Raw genomic sequence first — 24,421 nt, 5'->3', positions numbered from 1 at the left:
TCAGTCACTCTCCATTTATATTAAGTCTCTCTCTTCAAACGAGTAATTGAAAGATTTTACTGGTGATAGCACGCTTCCAAATTCACCGCTTTCAAAATTTCTTTTTATCTTTTTTTCCCCCTCCTTCCATTAGGGTTTTTTCCCCCAAAACTGAGTCAGCTCGGCGAGGCCTAGCCTGTGCTCCACGCTTCAGCCCTGCATAGGCAGAACGTGCATAGGCAGTCCCTCGGCGTGACCAAAACAACCCACGGCTCGTAACTGCATCCGATCCTAAAACACTACTTCAGAATACTCTGAAATAACGAGCCTGACACACATTTGCTTCTCCTCTCCCATATCGATATTTGGACCCTTCCGTTCCCTGAAAGCCACAGCCCACATTTGTAAACGTCTCTCCTGAAAAACACGAGCAGGTAACCCAGCGGAGCCGCTGGAGCAGCACCTGGAGCCCGGCTCTGCCAGCGCTCCAAGGCGCGGTACCTCAATTCCTGGTGCGACAGCGGAGAGTGCCGAGCCCGCCGGGGCCGGGGCCGTGCCCGCCGGCCCTGCGCTGCTCCGCGGCCCCAACGCGGCCGCGCTTCCCTCCGGGACCGACATCCTCCCTCCGTTTCCCCCAAACGATTCCCCGACTTCCTCCCTTCCTCTTCCTCCTCTCCCCGGCCTGGCCGCACGTCCCTCGGCACCCCGGCCCCGGCGCGGGGAGCGGTGTCCGGCCCTCCCGCGCCGCTCGCCCGCGGCCGCTGTCACTGCCCTGCCCTGTTTATCTGCCCGGCTCCCCGCGGGCCCCTCGCCGCGGCATCCCCGGCCCCCTCCCCACGCCCGCCCGAGGCCCGCTGCCGCCCCGGCGGCGGGCGCTGCCCCGCGGGCGGAGAGCGGCCCCGCGCCGCCGCTCCGTACCTGCCCCGGCCCCTCCCGCGGCGCCCCGGGCGCTGCCCGAGCCCTCCCCGCCGCTCCCCCGCACCGCGCCGGTCCCCGCGGCGGCCCCGGCCCCGCCGCCCCGGGCGCTGCTATAGCGGATCCCCGCGGCCCCGGGTGGGCCCTGCGGCTTCGTGCCCCCCCCTCCGGCCCCACCTCTCTCCCCCGGCCTCGCCGTGCCCGGGCTGGGGCCGCTGCCCCGGCGAGGAGGGGACGGCCCGCGACCCCTTACCCAGCAGGAGGAGCCGGTGCGTGGCCCTATAGACCTGCTTGTCCTTCTGCAGCTGCTTCTCGATCTTCTTGTTGGCCTCCCGCTGCGCCTTCTCCTCGTTGCGCTGATCCTCCGTCTTGCTGTTCCCTAAACAGCCCATCTTGGGGAGGGGAAGGCAGGGACGCGGGGCGAGGGGACGGGAGGCGGCCGGGGCTGCCGGGGGAGGGAGGGAGGGAGGGAGGGAGGCACTCCCGGGCTCCCTTCTTCTTCCTCCTCCTCCTCCTCCCCCCCTACTCGCTGCTGTGGCGGCCGCTGCCCAGAGCCAGAGACATGGAGAGCGCCGAGCCCGAAGCCAGCCGAGGGGGGGCCGATAGCGATGACTTTGCTGCCGCTCCGCCGGGCCTCCTCCCCGGCAGCTGCAGCTGCCTCTCCTCCCCCGCCCCCCGCCGATCCCCTCGGCGCACCTTTCCCGGGGGGTGCGGAGCGATCCGCGGGGATCTCCGCGCCACGGCCGGGCCGCCGGCTCCTCTAGAGGCAGCAGAAATGCCCCCCCCCGCGCCGCACGCACAGGAACAAATCCAGCTTCAGTGCCACCCCCAAAAAATAATAATCCTCTTTAGATCCAAAGGCACGGGCTCCAGGCGCGGAAACCTCCCTAAATCCTCGGCGGGGAGGATCGGGAAACGTCTCTTCCTCGCCTCTCCCCCCGCGCCGCGGGGGTCACGCAGCCCCGGTCCCTTCCCTCGCCGGCCGCCGCAGCTCCTCGCCCTCCGGCCGCCGCGGGTCCTTCCTCCCGCACTGGGGCGGGGGGGTCCAAGCCAAACCCCCCCCTTTTTTTTCCTCCCCTCTCCTTGCTGCTGCTCTTTTCACATGCGCTTTCCAGGCGGCTGAATCCTCTCGGCGAGAAGAAAATACAAAATATAATGTGTGTGTTAAAAAAAAAAAAAAAGGCAGCAAGGAAAAAAAAGGCAAGCCCGTTTGCTCTGTGCCACGAGCAGAACCTGTCCCCTCACGGGCGGATTTTTCCCCGTCTTATTTTTCCTGCTCTCTCCCGCATTTTTTTTTCTCCTTTTTTTTTTTCTCTCCCCCCCTTTTTTTTTTTCCCTCCCTTCCCCTATTGAGCGGCTCCGCGGCGGCGGAGCGCGGGGTGGGGCGAGCGGGCCCACACTGCACGCTGGGAGCGAGCGGGGCCGCTCACATGATGCCCGCGTCACCCCGCGCCGCCGCCGGCGCCCTCTTCGAACCGGCCCCGCCGCCGCTCGGGGGCCGCCCCGGTGCCTCGGTCCCGGGGCACCGCCCGACCCCCGCCCCGCGGGATGGAGGCGCCCGGAGCTGGGCTGGCAGTTCACAGGAGGCTGAGTAAATTGTAAGGGAGTCGTGCCCCGCGACTCCTTGTGTTACGCTTGGAAATAATTAATGTGGGAGTTGTGGTGCTGAAGGGTTTTTGTGTCTGGTTTTTTTGGGTGGATGCTTGCTCGCACCCCGCGATTCGCTGGAGTCCATCCCTTCCCTGTCCCTGTCCATCCTTGTGGCTCAAGGGATGAGAGGATGCTCTCTGTACCAGCAGAGAACCGCTGGATGCACCCACTTGCTTCTACCCTGTCTAGCTCCATTTTCTTCTCTAAAATATGTTTTGAAAACCTCATTGCAAAAATTACACAACTGATCAGTTACAGCTGGAAAACAAAGGTTGGTGCTTTGCTCTTTGTATAACCCCGATCCCTAAAATACACAGGTAGTTTTTCACTATGCACACACCCCCACACATGAGTTAGTGAAATGTCCTTTACTATACAAATATTATTTACCCTCATTTGCAAAATTCGATTATCTACCACATTGTTCCCACAAACACACCTTCTTACATAATCCAGTTACTATATTTAGAAACACCCACAGTAAAATAATTATGTGAATAGAGCAAACAACTAGGAGGTCACAGCTAATGTCATCAAATACATCTGTTGAGCTGCCCTTGCTGAAAGAGGGGGGGGACCTCAAGAGAAACAGGGAACATCACAGTCACTATTTTTAAATGCACTGGAGAGACTCTTACTGGACTCTCTAGGTCTTATTTTTGGCTAAGATCAGTTTTAATACATCTTACAGAAACTTGGCTCAGCAATGCCCAGATTCATCTGAAGAAAATATGACAATAAATCCTTGTATTTTTATAGGTTATTTATTGGTATAGTTTTCATGTAATACACAATATTAAAATATATTTTAACTGTGGAGTTTACAAGGCATAAAGGACTCAGAAAAGCAGAATTTGGACTGAAAATTAGAGAACCTCATACTTTTTTTTATGGTTTCAAGTACGAAGAGACTGCAGAAGTGCCAGTACCTGCCACCTCACACGGGGTAAAATCTGCCCCAGCCTCGAGGCTTTGCTTCCCTGCGGGTCCCAGCTGCGAGGAAGGGAGGCCATCTCAAGCTCCAAACAAGAAGAAATACACAAACGAGATAGAAGTAATTGTTGGAAATATACAAAAGGCTAAAATCTCAGTGAATGGTGTCTGTACAGGCAAATGGGATGGGTAAATATACCAAAGCATCCACGGACAAGAAGTCACGGCTGTGTGGATGCTCTTGTGCACACCCATCCCTTCCCAAAGAGAAACCAGGACAGGCTCTATGACGTTAAACTCCTCCAGGAACCACTGCCCTCCTGCTGTAGGAACCTTGTGCCTCTGTCTTTAGGCTGAGCAGAGCATGAGGTAGCTGAAAGGAAAAACACTCAGCTAGTTCACAAAGCTCCCAGTTACTTACAACAGAATTAAGAATTAGCTCCTTGTATTACAAGTGTTACTAAAGTGTGAAAGTGTCAAAAGCTACATGAAACAAAAAGAAAACTCCCACATTGTGTAACCTATCAGCAATTACAGATTGTTTTTGTCTTCCTGAAATCTGACAGGACTCAGGACATCAGGCACCACCTGCACTTCACAAACCCAGTCAACTGCCAGTTTTTTCAGAGCTGTCCTGATTAGGAGCCCATCGTTCAAAGAGTGAGCATACCAACACATTAGCTGTTCTCACTCTTTTTTATTTGTTTAAATAACATAAGGCTGCTAATGTGTCTTTGGAATAAATCGTGTTTCTTATTGGAACTAGTTCCATTAGCTTCCATCTTGTAAAAATCCGTGAACTTGAGTTTCACGAGACTCCTGCCATCAGAAGGGTAAGTGCAGGCACAATCTGACCCCTGACTCACCATAAAATTCAATCTCACTTCTGAAGAACCTGCAGCCTTGGGAACAAATAATGCAAAGATAAAATAACTACATGCATGGGCATAGTGCCTCTGCGATAAAAGTCTATTTGAGGCTTGAAAATAGGGTGTTAAAGGACACTGCTGCACGTTAAATGAAAATGTTTTCCAAAAAGGTAAAGTAACAAGAACGTGGAAATGGCTGTAAAAGGACATCAGAAGACTTATGGCTATTGACTCAATCCTGCAGTATTTAAATTAAAGGGAAATACAAGGTTACACACAGAAGACTGTGAGCATTGCACACTTACAGATTGAATTCAGATTCATTGACATTCCTTCTGTGCTTGAATATAACACTTTGAGTAGAATAGAGGCTGTTGTTTTTTATTTTTCAGTCTAAATGAAATGCAAAGATTTTGATGCACCAGCATACATCTCAGGGCAAGGATTTCACAAAGAGAATGGGGGGTTTGGCAGCATGAAACAATATTCTCCTGTTTTCACTTCTCACACCAGAAAAGATCTCACAAGGAGAGGTAGCAGGATAATTAAAAGCAGTAATATTTCAGTGGAATATTTGGGAGAAAAGGAGGGTGTATAAAAGTTCCTTCTATCTATAATCCATTTCAGTCCACTTGATTCTTTAGTTAACGGATTTTTAGTCCTATTGACCTAATTTCTATTACATCCTACTGAAAATCATCAGGTCTCTTAATTTTGGTTTTTTTGTTTGTTTGTTTGGTTGGTTTTTTTTGAAAGAGGAATTTTATTACAATTATTTTCTCTACTTTCCCTCCACAGCTTTTGCCCCAAAATATACTCTGGTGCCTAAAATGAAAGAAGGATTTGTAACAATATCCTAATCCTGTAAATAAACCTGAACTTTATTCAGTTGAGCAGTCCTATCAAAGTGCATAACTTAGTTTACTCTTCCCAGCTGGGACAGCCATATTACCTTGATTTAAAAATGGATAAAAAGATTTAGATATAAAGTAGAAGCAGACTATCAGTAGCAGTAGGAGAGAGAACTTGTTGAAAAGTTCACATCTTTTATGCTTCCCCCACCCTAAACACATGAACTTCTCTCCTTTTAAGATTTACATGTAACACCTGCTGATAAAATCACTCAAGAGGACCTCAAGAAAAATACTATCTTTTTCCTATTTTAAATATATTTACTTTATATTTGACAGACTGTTACATGTATTTCAATGCATTTTCCTTGTTGTAGTCTCCCTTCTTGTACATGAGGATATTCACAATTGTACAAGTAAAAGACAAATAAATATTGCTGTAAAATTCACAAACATTGGCTGGAAATGTAGATGCCAGACTTGGTTTTGAAGAAACGATTGCCTTAACAGAGTAGATGCTGAGCCTATTGAAAAAAGGCTTTTCAGACACGTATTTCATGTTGTTCTGTTCTTTTATCATTTTAACTAAATGGATAAAACTTTCTGCTTACAGTTCTGATGTTGCATCAGTTTTATTCGAAATTGACCAGAGTCAGGCTCTGAATTCATTGAAGTTGCTCTTTGGATTTAAAGCTGGTTATGAGACCCAGATCAGATGCCCTCTTACCCCACAGCTTCCTCCCAAACCCTCCGGGTGACAAACACCCTTATTTCCTATTGCAAATAATTCACATTTGTTAGTGAGTTGAAGGCACTGAGCATTTGGGTGTCTCCAGCAAAGAAGAAATGGTTAACTGATTTTCAGATGGGACAGTTGTGCAGTTCCTTATGGGCTCTCACTGTCCACAGTGGATGTGACCTTGTCAACTTTTGGCTGTGAACTGTGGGGGTGGAGCTGTGACCAAGCCGAAGTGCTCGTTTGGAAGAGAAGACACAGAGACATCTCGCTCCAGCATCCCTTAGCAGCTGGGCTGAAATGGCACTGCAGCCCCTGAGGAGGCTGTCAGCCTTCCTGGCCTCTGGAATATTCTGTGCTCCAGTTCCTAGCACGGCTCAGGAGACACAGCACATGGGACAACGTTTGTAGCTCAACAAGTAAAAGTGACAGTGCTGATCTAATTGTAGTTTCCTTTGATTCTGTTTGTAGGAAATAGCATATTTTCAGCAAGTCTTTTCCATGGAAGGACACAGAGCTCAATTAACCTGGGGGACAAATGAAACAAATGGCTCTTACAGCAACACCTGGATTTTTGTTAAGGACCCCACCTTGCCCCATGCTTCATTTTGCTGTCCTACAAATCCACAGTGCTGAGCAGTTGGAACTGACCTTCCTCCTTTAAAAGCAGGGATTAACTCTGGAACAGATTGACTCTTTCAGTTAAAGGACATTTTTTAATAGCACACACTGTATATTTTTGTGTATGGGTACCTCTCTGACTTGAAGTTAGTTAAATTTAGGGTCTCCATCCTGGGCTGGTCGTTGAGTATCAAACCTATCAACCTCAATGCATTTAATCCCCAATAAACTTAATCTTTTAGTTACAGATAAGGATTAATTAAGGTTCTGATTTAGACTTAGATCAGTGGGGATTTTTCATCTCAGAAAAACTGCCATGGCTTCTTGCAGTGAGTCAGGTCTGCTGCTCATGTTTTCCTTAGATGGAGCCATCCTCCACGAGCTATCGAGCTATCGTCCTGAAAATCCTTTGGACTCTGGGAAGAACGAAACGTGGTGATAAAAAGGGAGACGGTTTCAAAGTCTCCAAATTACCCTTTGACCTGCTGAACAAGGAACCCTTGAGTAATCTCAAACCCGTTTAAAGGAGAAACAAACAAATTAAAGCAAAACAATAATCTAAAAAGGAAAACCAAAGCAAACAGGTTGGAATTGGAGCAAGAATTCAATGTGGGTTTTTTTTTTTTCATCTCTTTCCTTTGTGGGGGCCAGAACAAAAATCACTTTAAAAAGCATTCAGAGGTAAACAAGGTAGGAAATTACTAATCAAACCCAGGGAGGGCAAAGCAGGATCATCATGTGAAGGGACAAGTTTGTCTGTCAGATGGGAAGGAGTGAAACGAGCATTGTCAGGGAGGAATTAATGCACCACTAATGTATTCAATAAAGAACAAACACAAAACACTTAACTACAGATACTCCAAAACAAACAGAATGAAAAGGAGATACTTCCCTCTCTGGCAAAGAAGAAGAATTTTTCCATACAGAAATTCTAAACTTGAGAGGGATTTTTGTTTTGTTTTTAAATAAAAACAAGCCCAAAGTCTACTAATAGAATTAACCAAGATCTTCCTTTAAATCAAAGAAAAAAAAAAAAACCTTGCCTCCCTCCTTTCACTTCGAGGCTTTCCCTCAGAAACACTAAAAAGAGACTTTAAGGAACTCATAGAATTATGGAAATAACACCCTGAGTAAGAGCTTTTCACTTAGTAGCTTTTCTTATTTTCATGTATTTATTTTTCTTGATATTCCTTCTCACATCTCATGCATTCTGCACTGCGCTTTATTAAAAAAGAAAAAAACTCTCTTATGTAACAGAAGTAGCAGCACATCCTAGCTCTCCACATAACACATATGGAATGTTGATAAAAAAAAAATTGGAACACATTTTTTCTCATATTTAGTTTCAGTATTTGTCAACATTCACTGCAGACCTACCCCTGACTGCAAACTTTTTTTATATAAAGAAATATTCTGCTTTAATCCTTGTTAAGTTTGGGTCACAAAGCCCAGGGAGGCAGTTGTGGCAGAGGCTGTTTTCTAAATACTGGTTGTAGTTAATTCCTGCAAAGAAGCACGAAACTCCCAAGCTTTTCTCGTGCCTGAGGGTCAGCTGAGGAGAGGAGGCTCTGCCTTCACCTCCCCAGCACAGTTCCCACCAGAGCAAGGGGGCAGCTGGGGCTGAGCTGACCCAGCCTGACTCCAGGAGCATGGTGAGCCATCCCTCCATACCAATATTATTTATTACTGACACTGCATTCTCATTTTATGGTGAATAACAGGAAAGAGAATAAGAGGATTGTTAAAATAGTTCTTGCTAAGTTGTCACACAGGTTTTAATGCGCTGTAAACATTCCTCTCCTTCTTTAACGTTTTTTTAAAATAAGATGACGTCCAGGCTGTCATGCTCAAAATAACTTTACATTTAAGTGCTAGCAAACCACAATACTCTCAATACCAGGAGCTATTAGAGACGATCTGCAAGGAAAACAGGGCTGTGATTTTGCTACTCTGTCCCTGCATTGCTAAAGGCCTAAAAGTATTCCTTTTGAAAAAGGGTATTTTCTCCCATCTTTTTCTTTAGATGAAAAAAGTTAAGTCTAGGTCCTAAGATTACATACTGACACAGTTATAGAATAGGGGTCTTTTGTACCCTGTTTTTCCTGGAAGAATCTGTCTGTCTGGCAAACTAACAGCACCATTACGTCTTAAGTGCCTTGATGTTAAATTAGAGTGCCCCACACGCCCCAGGGCAGTTGCAGAATTTAGACCCTTTTTGCAGTGAAAAAGTCTTTTTGGTGGTTAGGGGTTTTTTTATGTCTGTTAGATTTTAGAAATGTATATGAACCAACTGATTGTCTCCAAGGCTTTAGGTGCACAATGAAAGGTTTCCCTTGTTGCTCTATCTCAGGCAAAGCCAGGAAAGACATCCATGGCCAGGGCTGTGGGAAGCAGGCAGGAGCTGCGTCAGAACCTGTGGTCCAACACTGGATTTTGCCTCTGCCACAGTAAAACCAGCAGAGGTGAAGGATTATCCCCTCCTGTGGATGCAGCCGGGGGATGATCAGACCTGTCTGAACACTCACAAACTGTGAATGGAGACAAGAGGAGCACGGGGATCAAACAGGGGAACAGGATCCAGGAGACCTGATCTACTGCAGATGGTTCAGCCCAGCGCGGCCACCGATCCGTGGGTGACCTTGGACGAGCCACTTCCCTTTTTTGTGCCTCTTTGTCCAGCTATCTTTTATCTGCCTCTCTCTTACAGGTTGTGAGCTGTTTGCTTCCGACATGTCTGCACAGCACTGAGCACCAAGGGGCCCTGGTCTCACTGGTGACCTTTAAGCCCTTCTGCTATACATGTTTCATCATAAAACAATTATTCAAAAAGGAAGCAAGTTTTTTTAATAGTCTGTCTTCCTTTTCTTAACACCTCTTAAACTCAGACATTTTCAGCAACATTTAGCAACATTTCATGACAAAAAAAGGAAAAAAAGATAGGCTCTATTCAAAATCTTAATGCTGTTTTTCTTAAAAGAAAATGGTGAGAAAGCTGCTAGTACTCTGTCAAGTCCTTCTCCCACAGGCCCTCCAGCAAAATCAGGAAAAGCTAGAACCAGCATGCTTGCTACATTCAAAGTACCAGACAAAGATACTTTTTATTTTGAAAACAGGGGAAAAAAAAAAAGCCTGCACACTTCTCAGTCTTTCTTTGCCCACCATGAAGCACCCGCCAGGACAGAAACCCGGTGCTGTGTTCTTCCACAGGTCACTCCCAGTTTGCTTTATGCTCTCTGGTGTTACAATAACGAATTTGTTTTTCCATTGCTCCCTTGTCTAACTGTGACCTATTCCCTTCTGAAGCAATCGGCTTTTTACAGCTCCATCTCTGCTGTGCAAACAGAGAATGAGCAGGGCTGAGCCCCCAGAGCTCGGGGCCAGGAGCTCCCTCTGGACCCCATTCCCGGGTGTCACCCCCAGAGAATGAGCTCCCCAAAATCTCCCATTGCCCTTGGTGAGCCCCCTCCCTTTTGCTCAGCGGGATCACTGCCACATCAGCGCTCCCATGTTTGATGGAAAGCCCTTGAAACATCCAGGGAGCCATGGATGCTGCAAAGAGCAGGGATCTGATGGCTTTGAGCCTGCTGCCACCACCTCTGCAGCCCCACAAAACACAAGAGGGGCTGGCAACCCACCCTGCCCTCAGCCCCAGCCCTGGGGTGACAGCCAGGGACTCTGTCCCCTCCAGCCCTGTGCCACAGGGCACCTGGAAGATGCTGGATTCCCCCAGCCCTGGCTGTCCCAAAAGGCAAATCCCCCCCGCTCCTGTGGGGCTGCACTTCACAGCCTATACATAAAATACACAGCTGTACAGTGAGCCTGGAACATCCTCTCTATGAACTGGGGCTCCTGAAGGATATGTATACTAACCCCATGCATGTGAGAGTTAAGGAAGATTTGTCCAAGGAAATACTTCCAGAGGAAGTGCTGGGCAGCCACATTATTTGTTTTATTTAAAATGATTTCAGGCTCGATAATGTCTCTTTATCAAAACTACACATGTGCTGAGCATGCACAGTGCTGTGTTGTGAGCCATACAGGAAGGGGTGGATTTAATTTATTTCTTTATTATGAATATTGTGGTGCTGTAAGGAGAATCCTGGCCGACAGTGTGAAATAAAGCAAAACTTTCAGAGGTTATTTTGGGAGCTGAAGTTCCTGTGCTGCCTTTTCAAATTTAGCATTAAATTCTGTATTCCTAATCCTCTGTTCTGTCTGGACCATCTCATAAATGGACATGTATATTATTACAGAGCAGAGCAAGTACCTCCTAACATTTGCCATGAATATTCATTTGAAAGAAAAATGGAGTTTCAGTTTCCTGGTTTTCCTTCCCTCCAGTGAGGGAGTTTATAAATTCACAATTCTGGCAGGCAAAAGGGACCAAGGCAATCGTGACACACTTTGGTGTGTCACGATTGGATAGTTCTCCATCAAAATGATATCAAAATGATACCCACGTTTTATTTTGCAAACATAATTTTGGCTATAAGGTCTGTTTACATTTATTTGGTGCCATACCCTCCCTGGTGGATCAAAGTACTCTGTACCCAGCTGAGTGACAATGCCCAAAGCAGAAAGAACCACCAGGACCAGCACAGACCATCTTTCAGCATAGAAATAAAAAACAATTAATTCTTCTCCACCCTAAAAGCTGGTTTGGAGGGAAGAAAGTGGGCTAGAAAGAATTGACTTCTGACTGCCTATGGGTCAGTGTGGGCTGCACTGGAGGGAAGGCAGGAAGAGCTGCTGTGTGTAGGGACAGTGACCCAACCCAAGACACACCAGCCATGAGATCAAACTGTGCAGTAGCAACTTGCAAGAATGCTCTTTTTCAGTGATGTGTATGTGCTTACAACTGCTCAAGAGTAAAGTTAATAAGGCTAAGAAATTCCCTGCCCAAGGATGAATAAAAGATTTCCTCTTATCAGAGAGTTGGAACTGAGATTAATTATATCATGGAATTAAGAATGTGAAGTGCTGAAGCAGTGCTTCCACCAGCTAAAAAATGGATGCATTTTTTAGCAGTAGGATCTCACTGCCCCAAAGATTGCCCTCAAGCAGGTCTCTTTATGGAAGCACCAATATGAAGTCTGTAAAGACCAGGTAAGAGGCGGCAGAAGGACAGAGGTTCACTGGCAAACACCCCAAACTGATCTGCATAAAGGCGGGACAAGACACGACAGAAATAACCTACCATGGCTTGAGACCTCCTGCCCCAACAACGATTATGTCATTGTTACAATCTCTTAATACCCAAGTAAGAAACTTTTTTATTGCATCAAGTTCTCATGTCTAGACAGATAGACATCACAGAATGAATCACTACCTTTAAGACCCGAGCTGAAGAGCACTCCATGATGGAAAGCCACTATCTGGGCACATCAACACTTGGGGAACAATTTTCTGGAGACAGGTTTTGCAGTACGTGTCAGTAAGGTTTACTATCTGTGAGAAACTCTGGCTTTCCAGCAGTGTCCTTAAAGGGCCGATAAGAAAGCAGTACAGGCTTGGTAAAGGAGTCTCTTAAACACAGAGTCCAAAGTCTTCAAAAAGACCCCAACTTTGCCCCCTGCCAAACAATGAAAAAGCTAACAAAAATGCATAAGCAAGGCAAAAAATACATGGAAAAAAATCAAACAGGCTCAAATTCACCTCTTAGCCTAGCAACAATGATTCTGTCTCCTCTCTGTCTAGGAAGTTTCACTTTGTGAGACAGCACCTATTGCCTAAATAATTGGAACCCCTCTTCTGCCTTTTTGCTTTGCCTTCCAAGGTTCTTTTTTTTTTTTTTTTTTTTTTTGCTCCTATCCAGAATTGCCAATCAGGTTCTCTTCAAAATGGTCACATCCTATAAAATTCTTTTCCTCAGCTGTTCTGGAGGATTCCCAGCTTTCTCATTTGTCCTCTTGGAGGTGCTCCTCTCCCTGGCAAGGACACAGGGCATCTCCAACATTAAACCTGTATTTTAATTCAGCACAGATGTTACAGCACAGGGCAAAGGATCTGGTGAAGGTGTTCTCAAAAATTGTGTTCTCAAAACCACAGTTTGACTCACATATGCCCCCAAACAATCATACATTAGCAATTATAATGATCTTTAATTAAAAAAAGAAATATGTTGCTGCTCTTACAGATAAGGATCTATAGAAATACTTGTATAGGTGCCATGAAAGTCTATTTTTCAAACTACATTTCACTGAGGGAATTTTTAACTATCTTACCTGCATTACTCAATTCTACTCTAAAACAAACTTCTTTGAAGTTTTCTTATTAAAAAAAGCTTTAAAAATAAGCAGTTTCTAGTTCATTTTTAAATGAACTATAAAATCTTCTTAAGTAGTAAAAAGTTAACTTCAGCTCAAGTCATTCCACTTGGAAAAAAGCAATGAAAAAAAAGCAGTACATTCACCCGTCTCACCCTACATTTTCTCTGAATTTCATCTAACCTCTGATTGTTATAATTTTTCATGGTAAAGCCTTCTGAGTGTTTTTAGCCAGTAGACTTTGGCTTTTATACTGGAAAATCTTTACATAAATGTCACTTTCATTTATATCTTCAGATATAACAAAGTCATTAATGCAGCTGATTCCTAAGAAAACTTCTATTTCAGAAACTTCTAGCTCTGGTACTGCATAAACATGTCTAATGCAGAGCATGAGAAAATGATATCTTGGAGATGCTACACATTTTAAACCAGGAGTAGAAGCTAAATTCTCATTTTTCTTGATATGAGTATCGGTTGTCAATGATACATTTTGTTCCCAGAGAGCCTCGATCTCCCAACCTCATTTTGTAGCTGCACTCACTTTATTCTGTAGAGAGCTGCGGCTTGGATCCTAAGGTCTCACAAGATGAGAATCTGGGGTTGGATGCCATGGCATTAAAATTGCTCTTCAGGAGATTCCATCGCTGTCAAAACCAGAACCCAAAAAACCCTCCCCTCCTGGTTTTTAATCCTGCTCAACGCCAAATATTGGAAGCAGGTTAAGATCTACAAATAACAGATCTGGCCTCTTGCCACATGGCATATTAAGATGCCATATTTAGCTCCTCATTCCCTAATAATCAGACATTTACCCTGCTCCCTCCAGCCCTTTCATCTACTTCCAGTAGGCTGCTAACCAAGATGTCTTTCACCCTTCTCTGTCTTTCTCCCATTTCTCCTCGCTGTTTTACACACAATTAGTGCTGCTGTCCCATGGCACTGGAAAAGGGACTGTTGTGCTCCCTCTGCTGCCTGCTGGGCTCTGCAGCAACACGGCAAGAGGTGCTGAGGAATCAAGAGCTCTCCTCAGCAGAAGGAATCCCTATAATGTGAAAACTCACGTTGGTTACACGTATGAAACCCAAAATCACCAAGCAGGGAAACCTCTTCCCTATATCCTCCATGGACCTCTTGTGTGGCGTGCAAGGAGCCAAGAGCCTCCTGCCAGAGCCCCTCAGGAGAGCAGGAACACCAAGAGCAGGGAGTAAAGCCCACAAATGGATGGGATAACCCTGTCTAGCTTTGGTTTTGGGCATTCCTGGTGGGAAGAGGGCCAGGCAGTTTCTCAAGGCTGGCTGCAGTGCCCGTGTCCCGCGGTCCCTGACGCCGCTACCAGGGGCAGAGCTCCTGGAGCAAGGCTGGCTCCCAGCTGATCACAGCCATGGGAGCACAAACTCCTCTCCATTCCCTTGAGGAGGCTGCTGTCAGGGCTAAGAGTGTGGAGAAGGACTTTGGACAGCCAGTTATCTAAAGAATTCTCCTGAAGCCTTAACAACATGGAGCACTCTGTCCCTCTGCTTCAATGCCCGCAGCCCCAGAGCTGGGTCTGTCCTTCCCACGGGTGATTCAGCAGCAAAGAATATTTACTGGTATTTAACAATGCAGTGGTCTACAGACATAACTTATGACTCAACAGAAAACACACTGGGTGCAGACCTTCTAAAGAAATGGTCAACAGATTGTGTCTTGCTTTAAAAAAAAAAAAAAAAGGAAATATTTTATGTATTTGAGGATCATACGAGAATAAAATGGATGGAGTGGAAGATACCTTTCATGCTGTTTTTAGAAATTACAGTCTTGGTTGAATATTTTTAGAAATAATTAATATTTAGGGTACTATGAATTAAGTGAAAGGTTCACTGGATTCTGTCTGAAACTTCTAAAAAATAAGCCTTCAAGTCTTGTTTATGTTGGCAAGTAACCCGGCTGGGTATAAAAGCCAAAGGTATGATTGACTACCTCACATATTTTACAACTGTTACACAAAATAGGTATTTCAGAATCAGAAGGATCCTTAAATAGACTTTCTTACAGCACTTAAAACAAATCTACTTTAGGACATACTTCCTGTTTCATTACAGTATTTAATATATTTAAAAAAAAATAAGTTTACTTTTCCTTCAACAAAGATCCAAAAATTCAACTTTAAAGCTACAAAGATCACAGAAACCTATCTTACTGTTTTTAATCTACTGAAATTGTTTAATGAATACCCACAAATCCTTAAAAGAAAAAGCGTCAGAAGTAGTGAAGTCTTTCAAACACGTTAGTATGGGTGCATTTAGCACTTAAACACAAAAGGCATGTCTGCATATTGCTCAGAATGGAAAACTCCTACAACTGAAACTCAAATAATAATTAAACCTCAGATCATTGATTAGATGTGCCTGCTAGAAACACTGAAAAAGATGATACTGACAGTTCCCTCTACTTCCTTTAGCTTTGAGTGGGAAAAATTCGCAGCACAAATTCATGCAAAGGGATGCAAACTGATTTTTTGGTGGTGTCTAATATTCATCACCAGCTTTCAGCCTTGATAAATGGCTTTTGTATGGCCTGTAGTTAGAGTTGTGGATCAGTCTGGCCCTGGGAACATCAGTGACAGTGAGTGAGGCAGCTTTTAATGACACAAGTTACATTATAGAGATTTTCCAAGTTTCCAAGTGAGCAAACCAATGTCCCACCACTGCTCACCATTCCCATTTATTTTCAGCATTCCTGCCAGTCACACACCTCCTTAATCCTCCACAGAGGCTTTGCAACAGCTCTATAACTCTCTTATTGTTTCTTAGCAATAACATGAATGTTCCTCCTCCTCCCCACTAACAGCACTTTTCATTGACAGCGGGAAAATAGAGCAGGTTTCTGCAGAAAAGGAAAAACAAGGATACAGTCTCGAAAACCCTTAGCAGTGAAAGGAATCTCCCTAGCACTTAATTTCGGAGGAAAGGCTCGGCATTGCAGAACTGGTCAGAGCTAGAGAGGCTGGTGGCATCCTACAGGAGCCCAGTTCTGCAACAACTGAAGATTTAACTGTATTTTAATCAGAAGCCAGTCACGGCTTCTGCTTTAACTTTACACTCAAAGGTACTTGCAGTTCTGGGAACTAAGTTCAGCTTATTAAACAAACCATTTTTCTGCACATTTTTTTCCTCCTCCTGTGATGTGTGATATAACTTCTTCAGACACAGTTTTGGGAAGGAACCAGATAAATGCTGATACTCAGGATGTCTGGGGAATAGTTTCCAAAAGCACATGGAGACCAGATTTCAGAAGGTACAGATGCAGGTACATCTCAACAAGGAAATCCAGATGAACCCCTGAGGTGAGATTATTTGCCACACCTACAACAGTAGACTCCCACTGGGAACTTTGCTGTATTTTTAGATAATTCTAATAAAATACACAACATTTTACTTTAAAACAGGGCACATGTGACTCTGGAACACAAGGCTATGGATGCACTGGCTGATGCAGGAATTCATGTCCCTGCTCCCTGTGCTGCACCAGCCACCAGATTTTTGGAGTTGTACTTCAGCGTTTCAAGCTCCTTCCCTGGATTCAGAGAGGGATTCAGAGAGGGGAGGCTGAGTGTTTAGGATTGTTCCTCCTTTTGTTTGTGTATTTCAGACAAGCACCCACAAATGGACCCTTAGAAAGATATTTAATTGGGAAGCTCCCATTCTATGCATGAATAATATTAGTGCACAGAAATTAAAATTAGCAAAAAACTTGCATATTTACATTATGGGTATTACATTAAAACAAAAAAGCACTTGCCAGCAGGCACAAAAATCTCATTATTTCAAAGCACTGCTGAACATTCACTAATTGCAGTTGGTGTTCTGAGTTTTTCAGCTTTTCATTCCCTTTTTAACCTAGCACTAACATTTTCACCCAAAGCCCCGTGAGCAGTCAGATGTGCCTTGCTTCTCTCTAACAATCACTACAAATTTTCTAACTCGAGTAGTACAGAATACATCTCGTGTTGCAGGGGGTATTTTTACATTTGTCAGAAGATTCTAATAAAAATGGCTTGTATATGAATTTATCTAAGCTTGGAATAATGATTTCTCTACAACTGCGAGCACGCAGTGTCCATCCAGAGGGGAATCAGTGCTCCCCCAGCCATCCAGGGAATACACACCAAGGTTCACACCCAGGCCAGACCTGTGTAGAGAAACTCCACAGAAATCTGCTTTATTCACAAATATTCTTCTGTTTTAGTTGTTACCTCACGTGAAAACATTCTTTCTGTGGCCCTCATAATTTTCAGAATAAAGAACTCAAAATTAATTGCAAAACCTGCGAACATTCACTGTAAATCAACAAACTATGTTCAACTTAGCCTATACAGTGTCCAGCCCAAAAACCACAAACTGCTCTGAACTTTTTTTCCTTTCTTTTTTTTTTGCCATCTATCTTTTGCAAAGCTGTCGTCTTCTGCTTTCTTGCAAATTCATGCTTTTCAGGGGGTTCTTGTTTCTGCTGCCTTCTCAGATTACAATTTCTTTTGTGTTAATTAAGCTGAAAAATTGAAAGAATGTCGCTGACTCTACAAAGAACACAAAACAGGCTTGCTTGAGAAGCTAAAAATAGATCGCTCTGTTCCGAAGACAGACGACTCAGTCTTCAAACTATTTGTACAATGTGAATTAATTGCAGATGGCCAATTCATTTATTTAGACCTCTGTGACAGAAAGGAAAGTGCTACTGCCATGACTCCACATCTGCAGAAAGCTCCTTTCAGGTACTTGGGACTAATGGCAAACCCGGAGCGGCGCTTTGTTGTTTTCTGCAAGTCAGTTTGTCAGAAAGTTTTCTGATGAGATTCTCCCTCCGCAGCCTCCCGGCCCCTCTCCCAACAGCTCAGATTTAAGACGTGACACTGATGTACACAAACGAAAGTTACAATGGCCTGCTCACATGTACTTCTAGCACTCACAGGGCATGTTGTAAATCAGTTACATTCCTTCGATTAAAATCACGTTTTATGATGTAAATGTTGTAACAAAACCCACCCTGATTATTTAGCTTATCTGAAATTAATAGCATTTTTCTTTTTTTAGATGCCTCAGTATTTGTTTTAAATAGATTTTTCCTTTTTTTTTTTTTTCCTTCTTAGCCTTTCTCCTTGAAAGCAAAAGAAAGCTTAATCTAAAAAAATAATGTTATTGATTTAATGGGAGAGAATTCAGGAAAATCTAAGTGGAAACTGATATTCCATCCTGGCTCTGATTGTTAGATAAACGGGACGTTTCCAAAAATACCAGCTATTAGACTAGGGCCTATAAACTGTAGCTGTGAAATAAAAATATCATTTAACTAGATAAATTGTTTAGGATACAGAATGATCTGTACTAGAACTTTACAGCAGATCCTGAACAGCATGAAGCCTCCTTTGTGCTAGAAAACTAGAAACGTTGTCATTTGGGAGTCTAAATAATGCCAAGAAAAAGAAACTAAATATCAGAGTCCCTTTTCTCTAACGCCACTGTCTCTCCTTTGCAATTTTGCTACTTTACAGTCTCTAAATCCTTGTTTGCAGCCTTGCTGACTTGAAAAATGTGCAAAAGTTGATCCACGCAAGGTCTGAGCTACCAGTGCTGTAAGAAAACCTCCCAAGAAGTTTCAGGTGATATGATATCTGGCATGCTGATAGTATCACAAAGATTACATTTTTCTGTTACTTTTTTAAAATAAATTAATGTTGCTGCTTGCATTTCAAAGTATTTATATTACATCTTACAACTTTTAAATCAAGACTGGAGTTTTTTAAAGGCATTAAGTTTTATGAGCCAAAAATAAAGCTTGGTGAAGGAATGAATTAAATTTTCTGCCTAGACAAACGATTGTAATCTATTAAAATTAAAATACCAGTCCTTGCCACTGTTCAGGCTCCTTACAAAATACCTTTTAGGAAGTTTCTTAAGCTTAGTGGTTATCACAGATTTAGAAGGGGGCAGGCATAACCCTCTACCCTATATTTTAAGCTATATTCCTTTGCTGTGACTTCATCCTATCTCCCACCAAGGTCAAGGGAAACAATTTGTTTCCAAGCAATACAAAGCAGGCTGTGCAGTCAGACTACAGCATCTTCCTCTTGCCTTTATGGACTACAAAAAGAAAAGCTTCAATAGAGCTACAAGCTTCTTAACAAGAAAAAAAATCCTTTCCTCAGGAAAGAAACTTCCTGGGATGTCTCTGAAAGATACCTCCATCCTGCAGGCTTCAAAATGTTTTCATCTACTTCCTGGAAATCCAGGTGATACCCGAGGTGGAGCAGAGGACAATAAAGCTGCTAAGTAACAAAGGTCACCTGCCTTCAACTACATCAATAAAAAAGGCTGAGAGCTGCCCTTGGCTCAGTCCAGGCAGACATTTACCAGGGCAGGGGGACACTCAGCACACTGCCACACAGCCTGCTCCTGTCATGAGCATACGTGCCCCCACCTCATTTTGGGGGAAAACTGAAATTCTTTGGCCACAAATGCAGAGGAGGAATGTGCTGTTGTCCCTCAGGAAGATGCAGTGAGGAAAATGCTGTTGGGAAGCAGCACCCAGCACACACCAACTGTCCTGATGATGGGACACTCCACAAGCAAGAGCAACAAACCTCCTGATTTTTTTATTTTTATTTATTTTCCACTGTAGATTTTTTTCCTTTTATTTATACTCTGTGGTAGGGCAGACTCCATAGGGACCATGTCCTTACACAGACACATCTACCTCCTCACAGAAGAGAAACATCTTTGTTTACTTAAACTATTTTAGTTAGACCTAGTTTTTGCTGGTTCTAAAGAGTTTTGTCTTGCTTGTAAAGTAAACACCAACATCTCTGACAGAAGTACCACCTTTGAGTGCCCACTCTTTGCAGACCTCATAAAGATGACATAAAAATACATATATATATTTATATTTATATAGTTGTATTTTTTTCACTGCTTGCCGAGATGAATCATGTCAGCCAAGGTCTTTATAATAAATAAAATTCTCTCAAAGCATTATCTATTAAAGATAGAGGAGAGCAGAAGTGGAAAATCTTTGCACAGAGCCAGAGCAGGGTCTGGTGATATAAAGCAATACACTTATCAAACATCAGGGCTGCAAAAGAGGACAGCTGGACCCAAATAATGCAGTCAAGGGCTGGGTGTCCTCTCAGTGCTTCCCAGCCCTGCTGGATTTGCAAAACCTCCAGCATAACACACACAGAACCCCATGCAGAGCTGGAAAAGCATTTTTTGCAGACACTGATAAAGCCTGACACAACACAAATAACCAGAGCCCATGGGGTGATTTCACTTTGGGTGCATCTGCTCCACTGAAATTCAGGGGCTGAAAGTTCAAGACAAAGCATAAAATGCTGTAAAATGCATGTGAAATACCCCCCACCTCCACACAAACCCTGCAACTAAATACCCCAGAGGTGAACCACTCTGTCCCTACTGGGATAAGAGCAAAACAGTGAGGAAAGTAAATGGATTGTTGGAATAATAATCTGTCATTTATTAATTTCTTGCCAGGATCCCACAAGAAGGCACAGCTCGCCTGTAAACTGACAGCTCAAAAGAAAGCACCCAATTCACTTTTCAGCAGTGACGTCTTTGTTATAAAGCCCAAAAGTGATTTTTTTGTTGTTGAAGTAGCCTTTAATGGGTAAAGATGAAAATTCAGTGTCTGTGTGCTCCATGGGGTGGGGGGGAACTGGACAGAGAGAGTATGTAAGTAATGCTTCAGCATCTTTTCCCCAAATTCGTAAGGAATTGTAGTCCTAAATATATTTTCCTAAATAATTTTTGAACCTGGAGGAGTTCAAAACTAGAATAGAACTTAACATCTTCCCAGCCGAGAGCACAAATAGGGAAGTGTAAACCCAGCACAGCCTGACTGGGTTTGTCCCCTTTTCCGGTGCCCCACTTTGGTTTCTTGGAAGCATCCCTGAGGCTCCTGCTGAAGGAGAATGAAGTCAGAGAGTTTACATTAGTTCTTGCATCTCTACAGCCCCTGTCCCAGCAGAAACTTCTCTCTCTGGATGTAATTAGAGCTCAAGGAATAGTCTGTCTTCAAGATGACAGAAATCAGATTCCACTATAAAAAACAAAGAGAAAAACCTTCATTGTACAGACTGCAAGATTTCCTAAGTATCGAAAAACCAAGATATCCCACTGTTTTTCAGGATGACTGAGAAGCTGCAACATTCCTGTTTTCAAAGGTCGCTGTCATGTTTTTATTTCCTCATCAGGTTGCATGAAAGAAGCACTTTCTTTCACTTTGTTGAAAATCCAAACTATCACATAAATATCAACATGGTTAAACTAAAATAAATCCATCATCCTGTAAATTTTGAAATAAATCAATATACTGTTAGGGTTTGAAATGGTATAAGACAAATTTTCCCCCCTCTATAATTCAAAACCAGCTTTAACCAATTACTCCAAACTTTTCCCCAGACACATCTCCTTTGGCTACACATTTCACATGAGAATTTCCAAGCCAAAAAGAGTCTTCTTCCACAGACAAAATTGGAAATGAGAGATTGAAATCACCCTAATTATAGGTACTGGGTTATGCCTTTCAACTATGGATGCATGCCCGTATCTCTACAATTGTGACAATATTTTTCCAAGCAGAGTATCATGCTGTATGTAACACTGAAACTTCCTGGTCTCTCTCCCTCTCTGCTGCATGGTTACCATCTTATTTTTATAAGCATTCCATTCTGGGGCTGGCCCTTCAGCTTTGGCAGAGCAAGGCAGCTTCTGCTTTAAAGCGGCTATTTTGCAACTAGCTGCTGCTTGCTGCATCCCTCTCTTCCAGCCAGGAAGAACCTGCAATGTTTTCCTCTGCAGCTCTTGAGAAAATGGCACATTCCCACAGGCGCTGCCCCTAAAACAGGGCACGTGCTGGCAATAACTGGAGCCCACCAAGAATGGCCAGGGCAGGTTCATTTCTGGGTTTTTGGAACAGCTGCAAAATGGCTGGTTTTAAACAAGTTCAGGGAAAAAGTTTCTAGATTCACATCCTGCTCATGGCTGGCACTTCTGCTACTGGAGTAGGCAGGCTGGCATCAAAGGAGAGTTTTCACTGCCGCCCTAAATCAAGGGATAAACACCTGAGGAGCCACAAACAGCACCACCAGGCACTTCTGAACATTGCTGGCTCAAAACCAGTGGTCAGCAGGGCAAGGGTAGCAAACTTCACTCTGTATTCTGAGTGAAGTAACTACTGTATGAATTAACTTCACTTGAGCTGTTCAGTAGTGAGAATCCAGCCCTTTACAAATAACAATTAATGTTCTATTTTTATCTTAAAAGCAAACAAACATAAAACCCCAAATGAGCGGATTTAGAGCACCCAAAATGCTAAGTAGTGCCCAGAGGGGAGCTCTGCCCATCTTGTTCATAAACAGCTACCTTGTCCTAGAGGTGACATGGTTGTGTCCTCCCCATTTTCCTCAGCCTTTTAATTGCTGTAGTTAAGATTGTCTCACACACAGGTGAACTGCAAGCAAGACAAAAATTCAACCCTGGTCATAGTCCCAGAGGCATCTCAGCCTCCTGATAAGCCCAGGAGCTTTCAGGACATTTTTGGCTGATCTTTACTCCAGATCAGACATGTGCATCAAGGCAGTAAGTACATAATGGATTTTTAGCAGAAGTTCCTCACTGCTCTGGCAGGCAGTAATTAGATTACGAGAATTACAGAAATGACAGGCTGCTTGTCTACTCTCTGTATGGGCAGCCAGCAACAGCTTGGAGAAGAGTAAAGCACTCAGATTAGTAAAGGGATGAGCTCAGTGTAAATCCAAATAATACCAAAATAACATGTATTAACAAAAAAGGCCCCTAAACCAGCATATTTACTGCTGCCGTGCTCATCCTTAGCCTCTCCTGCCTCTCTCACCAAACTACTGATGTAAAATGTCCCATGTATGAGGCCCTCTGGTCATTTGCCTTTCTAGAGCATCTTAGCATCGTGCCTTCCCCTGTGCCATATGCCTTGTTCACACAGCTGTTAGAAAATCCTAAAGAGGTGGGAAAACAGTGGGAACCTGCTTTCACAAAGACTGCAAGCACACATTGGCAACTGCAGTGACAGCGTGCCAGATGCTGGCATCCAGATGAACATAACAAGCATTCAGCTTTGCTTATAAAATTCCCATATTCAGCACTGCCACAACACACAGCTTTAAAAATTAGAGCAGGGTTTTCCCATATATGGGAACGCTGACCTGCTGCTGCTGCACCAGCTCCCCAGGCACAGCGGGAGCTGAGCTGTGCAGACCCTGCCTCCTGCTCTGCCTGGGCTCTGCCCCACTGCTCTGGGGGGATGCTGCTTTGCAGGAAGCCTGCAGCCACATTATTCCTCTACTGGGCTCACTTACCAGCTTGACTAAACCTGTTTCAATAAAACTACTACATTTATCCAACCCTTCCATCCAGTTGTGTTGGTACGTCCAATACTTCCATGCCCAAAGCTGAGGTGGAGCAGCAGCATCAACCTCTGGGCTTGGGCTGTACGGGAATACAGCCCATGGAGGCTCCCTGGGCTAAGGAGCTCCTGGGACAGGTCAAGGGATCCCTTTGGGCCAAACTTTAACCCTCCTGTGTGATCCATAAGCCCTCAGGAGCGGCTGCTTTTAGGATGAGCACTACCAGACATCTCCCTTGGCTGCGGGAGAGCGTCTGAGCAAACACATTGCTGCAGAGCCCTGGATGGACGGTGAGGGAGCACACTCCTGAACCACTGGTGGCAGCTGCCAGTGCTTTGTTGGGAATACTCTGCAGTTTTGAATGTATAGGAAGCACAGGAAGCTGTGCCAGGAGCGCAGCGGAGCCCCCGCCGGCAGCGGGAGACTCCTCGCTGGGAGCGGCTCTGGTGCGGGTTTGGGAACGCACGGAGCCCTTTGGACTCCAACAGCCCACAAAATCCTGACCCCGGCTAACTGCACGAGCAGCAGTGTGTATTTATAAACTCCTTACAAAAACCAGCAGGATGAGCAGGGCTGGGACTATCCAGCTGCAGCTCTGGTTATGCCAGACAGCTGCTCTGTCAAAGCGCTGGGAGAAGCCGCGTTTCCTTGCAGGGGACGCCCTTTGATACTCGGCAGGAGCCTGCTCTGGCAGCTCTGGGCTGCCTAGGGGAGAGGTCTGCGACAGGAGATGTTTTAGCAAACCAGCAGTGAGCACTGAATACCTGCCTGTGCTTCTGACTGCAAGGGATTTGCAGAGGGGAAATAAAAAGAAGAAATCCAGAGCGAGCGCTATTAATCACTACACAATCACGACTACGTTTTCTTTTTCCCCACAGTTGTGAAAAATCAAGCAAATCAATCACACATGACTTTCGAGCTTCTTGGCACAGGTTTCGTATTCTGCAGGTTTCCGGGGGGGCTGTCCATGGGAAGGAGACCCAGCAGCAGCTCTCCCTCACCCTCACTGCCTGTGCAGCAGGAATTAAGCTGCAGAGCTCAGGAGTAAGAGGAAAGACTTCAAGAATGAAAACTCTGTCTCAAAACAGTAACAGAACCACAACAATCCGACAGAAGAAATTAAAATTGCAGGTCTGTCGTCTCTCTTGGTTTTGTTATTAGCACAG

The 24,421-nt window shown here is 44.5% G+C and overlaps 1 protein-coding gene across 2 annotated transcripts in view; it reads right to left on the bottom strand.

Annotated features, from left to right (window-relative positions):
* GNAS (GNAS complex locus) overlaps positions 1–24,421 on the bottom strand; it is a 128,454-nt gene that overhangs the window by 80,437 nt on the left and 23,596 nt on the right. The window contains exon 1 of one of the 2 annotated variants that reach the window (XM_030963530.1): positions 1,148–2,184. The exons of the other annotated variant lie outside the window; for it this stretch is intronic. Within the exon in view, the coding sequence (XP_030819390.1) occupies positions 1,148–1,286 (139 nt within the window). The 5' untranslated portion in view covers positions 1,287–2,184. Of the gene's footprint in view, positions 1–1,147; positions 2,185–24,421 lie in introns of those variants that run through there. 2 annotated transcript variants of the gene reach the window in all.

Source organism: Camarhynchus parvulus, chromosome 20 (genome assembly GCF_901933205.1).
Source record: "Camarhynchus parvulus chromosome 20, STF_HiC, whole genome shotgun sequence".
In the NCBI taxonomy this organism is placed as follows: Eukaryota; Metazoa; Chordata; class Aves; order Passeriformes; family Thraupidae; genus Camarhynchus; species Camarhynchus parvulus.
This window is presented reverse-complemented; position numbering and strand designations above follow the sequence as displayed.